The 3382-nt window shown below is 47.4% G+C and overlaps 1 protein-coding gene across 1 annotated transcript; it reads right to left on the bottom strand.

Moving 5' to 3' along the window:
- Positions 1–1331: 1331 nt before the first annotated feature.
- On the bottom strand, positions 1332–3326 carry HSPE1 (heat shock protein family E (Hsp10) member 1). Its single transcript, XM_040971935.1, has 4 exons — positions 3201–3326; positions 2495–2659; positions 1578–1667; positions 1332–1497 (listed from the first exon to the last, which is right to left on the bottom strand). The coding sequence occupies exons 1-4, from the start codon at positions 3201–3203 to the stop codon at positions 1447–1449; spliced, it is 309 nt and encodes a 102-aa protein (XP_040827869.1). The 5' UTR covers positions 3204–3326; the 3' UTR covers positions 1332–1446.
- Between the last annotated feature and the right edge of the window lie 56 nt (positions 3327–3382).

The following is a 3382-nucleotide window of genomic DNA, read 5'->3' as shown; positions in this document are numbered from 1 at the left end:
CCATATGGGCGCTGGTTCTAATCCCGGCAGCCCCGCTTCCCTTCCAGCTCCCTGCCTGTGGCCTGGGAAAGCAGTCGAGGACAGCCCAAAGCTTTGGGAACCTGCAACCGCGTGGGAGACCCAGAGGAAGAGGCTCCTGGCTTCGGATTGGCATAGTATTGGCCCGTTGAGCTCACTTGGGGAGTGAATCATCGGACGGAAGATCTTCCTCTCTGTCTCTCCTCTCTGTATATCCGCCTTTCCAATGAAAAAATAATAAAAATAAATCTTTAAAAAAAAAAAAGATACTGTCAAATTTGAGCAAATCAGTAAGAGAAATAGCAAGTAGATAGCCAACTCTATGAAACTGTTAAAATGTTCAATCTTCCAGAGTTTGTGTCATGGCCTACCAAGCTAAGCCATTTCCTGTAGCACTAGCTAATATCCCAGCTGACCCAGCTCCCTGATAATGAGCCAGGAAAACCTGAAGAGTCCTTTGGCCCTGACACCAAAGTGGGACACCTAGGAGCTTCTGGATCCTAGCTTCAGACCAGGCCAGATTTGGTGATTTGTGGAGTGAATCGGCACAGGGAATAGGTTTTAACTCTTTCAAATCAATCTTCCAGGACCTATGAACCTAACCACTTGAACCATAACCAGCTGCTTCCCCATGTACAAATTAACAGGAACCTGGAGGGAAACCCTAACCCAGGATCTCTAATATGGAATCCTGCAGGTTGAAATATGACCGTGATCAACATCCTGTCTGGTGGTCCATTCCTTAAGTGGCCAGGAGCCTAGAGCATCTCCCAGGGCTCGCACACAGGTGCAGGGTCCCAAAGCACAATGCCATCCTCCAGTGCCACAGACAGGGAGCTGGGTGGGAAGTGGAGCAGCAAGAATCATAAGTGGCGCCCACATGGGTTCCTGGCTCATGTACGGTGAGGCCTTTAGCACTAGGCTGGGCCTGATCCTGAAGTTAGCTATTACTATCAATGCATCTATCTTGGAAAATAGAGGAACTCAGATTTGGATTTTTCTTTAATTATACAATCATCACAATCTAACTTCTCTGGAAATGTTCAGGAAGTATGTTACATTTTAAGTCAGAATGTACATACCTTTCTCAAAATGCATGAATTTGTAGCTTTTTATCAACGCCAAGTACTTTAAGATAATTCAATTTGAAGAAAACACACCTGTCTTACTTCCCAGAAATCTGATTATCTGATTTAAAGAGAAAGTAGAAAATTTAAAAACCACCTTAAATTACTAAACAGCCATTTGTTTGTATATTTTATTTGGAAATGTTTACACCGGAATCGTGGAACTAAAGTTTTGAGACAATGGGCGTCATTAGACAGCATTAGTTTATTATAAAAGAAGACACGGAAATTATTTACATGATGAAAGATTTCAGAACGTCACTGGAATGGGCAGCTTCATGTGATGCCATCTCAACAGATTTCAATCTACGTATTTTCCAAGAATGTCACCATCTCTAAATAGAAAATAATCCTGCAAGTAGAGAGAATATTAGTTAAAACAGCTCTTAACAAAGACTTAATTCTTATTTTGGAATTATTAAATTTACTCACCTTGTCATCTAGAACTACTTTGGTGCCTCCATATTCTGGGAGAAGAACTTTATCTCCAACTTTCACACTAACTGGCTGAATCTCTCCACCCTTGAGAAAATAAAGACATCACATACACAGTTAAGCTTTAAACCTCTGTTCATGAAACACGCTCAAAGCCCACATTAAAAATGTTCTGGAACGGCAGTTCGTCATTCTGAAATAATGGCTTAAACGAAAACCTGACTTTTGTGTGAAAGGTCGAAGAATCATACTGGAAGAGCTAACTGTAATAGTCACATATTAACATAGCCCGTGGACCACGTGAACTAAGTGCGTGCTTAAGCTCTAACACAAAATGGTCCAAATTTGACTACAACATCTGAAATTTTACGATTAGTTCTCTGAATTAAAAAAAAAAAAACATTTTTTTCTGACTCAATTTCCTTTCCTTCAAAATACAGACTCAGGCAGAGGGGCAGTAAGCAGCAGAAGCAGCTGCAACTTCAAGACACAAGTTACACTTAACATATTTGAGCCTAAGGCATTAATTTGGTGTTGGCCAAAGACTGAAGCAGTTAACTGGAGAACACCTGTTCCTGTTCCTTTAACCGGTCTGCCGTGTAGGGCTCCAAGTTACAAGATTAGGACCACGTGCAAGTGTCCCAACAGTCTCCACTTCCTTTTGCATTTTAGTTCTGGTAGTTTATCTTGCCTGATCAAAAATTCAGAATCTTAAGAAAACCGCTGGTCCTACAAGGCTCCTAAGTAAATAAGGGCCATTTCAACACAAGAAAAATAACTAAACTTATGTTTGCAATCCTTTTGCTTAAAGTGCTAAATCAGGAGTGAACCAGGATTTTGAAATGTCATGATGTTGAAAATACTTTTATTCACCATTCCTTAGGACACCAAAAGCTGCATTTGTAGCCTTTTACCTTTCCTTTAGAGCCCGATCCCACAGCCACTACTGTCGCCTGCAACACTTTCCCTTGAGACTTCTCCGGGAGCATAATGCCTCCTTTGGTGACGGTTTCCGCGGCACTCCTTTCCACCAGCACCCGGTCAAAGAGAGGCAGAAACTTCCTAAATGCTTGTCCCGCCTGCAGGGAAGAGGCAGCGTTTAACGGGCAACACACTACTGCAAGCATTTCATCTCAACACAATTGCAGCTTTCCAAAGTGACCGCAGACTCGGGCTGTCCCTCTGCAGAAGGCACAATCTGAGTCCCGCCCCACGCACCCAGCCTCATTTCCCGTTCCTTGCGCTCGCTCTGGGGGGTCGCTGTCGCCCCTCCCGTCACCTGACCAGGTTTAAGGGTAACCTTCCTGAACCTTGCCAAGGTCATGTTCCTCCCCCAAAGCATTTTCTGGAAAAGTCAGGATTTATCTTTCCTCTGCCGGGGCTGCGCTCTTTCTCCAAGACCCTCCGCACCCACAGGGGCCCTACGTGCCGAGACATGTGGAGCGCCACGCGTGGGTTCCGGTCCCCGCGGCACACGCGCGTGCAAGAGCCCTCGGGGCAAGGCAGGGTGTGAGGGCCGCAGCGGCCTGGCCCCTGCGGGACACCAGGCGGACCGCCGGCCACGGAGAGGCCCATCCGCCCGAGCCCCGCGGAACGCGCCCCGGCCCACGCGGGACTCACCATGGCCGCAGCTCCCGCTCTGCTCGCGCGCCGCCGCAAGGAGAGAGACGCCCCACAGGCCGACCTCGCGGGGCACGTGAAAAGGCCAGGCGTGTGCGCAGGCGCGCGCCCCCTTCCCGCCCCCGCCCGAGGGGGCGGCCCACGCAGCGAGCGCCGCGATTCGCTGGCTGCGGGAGCCGGGA

The sequence above is a fragment of the Ochotona curzoniae genome, unplaced genomic scaffold (genome assembly GCF_017591425.1).
Source record: "Ochotona curzoniae isolate NIBS_2020 unplaced genomic scaffold, NIBS_Ocur_1.0 contig_2210, whole genome shotgun sequence".
Taxonomy (NCBI): Eukaryota; Metazoa; Chordata; class Mammalia; order Lagomorpha; family Ochotonidae; genus Ochotona; species Ochotona curzoniae.
The sequence above is the reverse complement of the archived record's forward strand: the minus strand, read 5'-3'. Positions and strand labels throughout refer to the sequence as shown.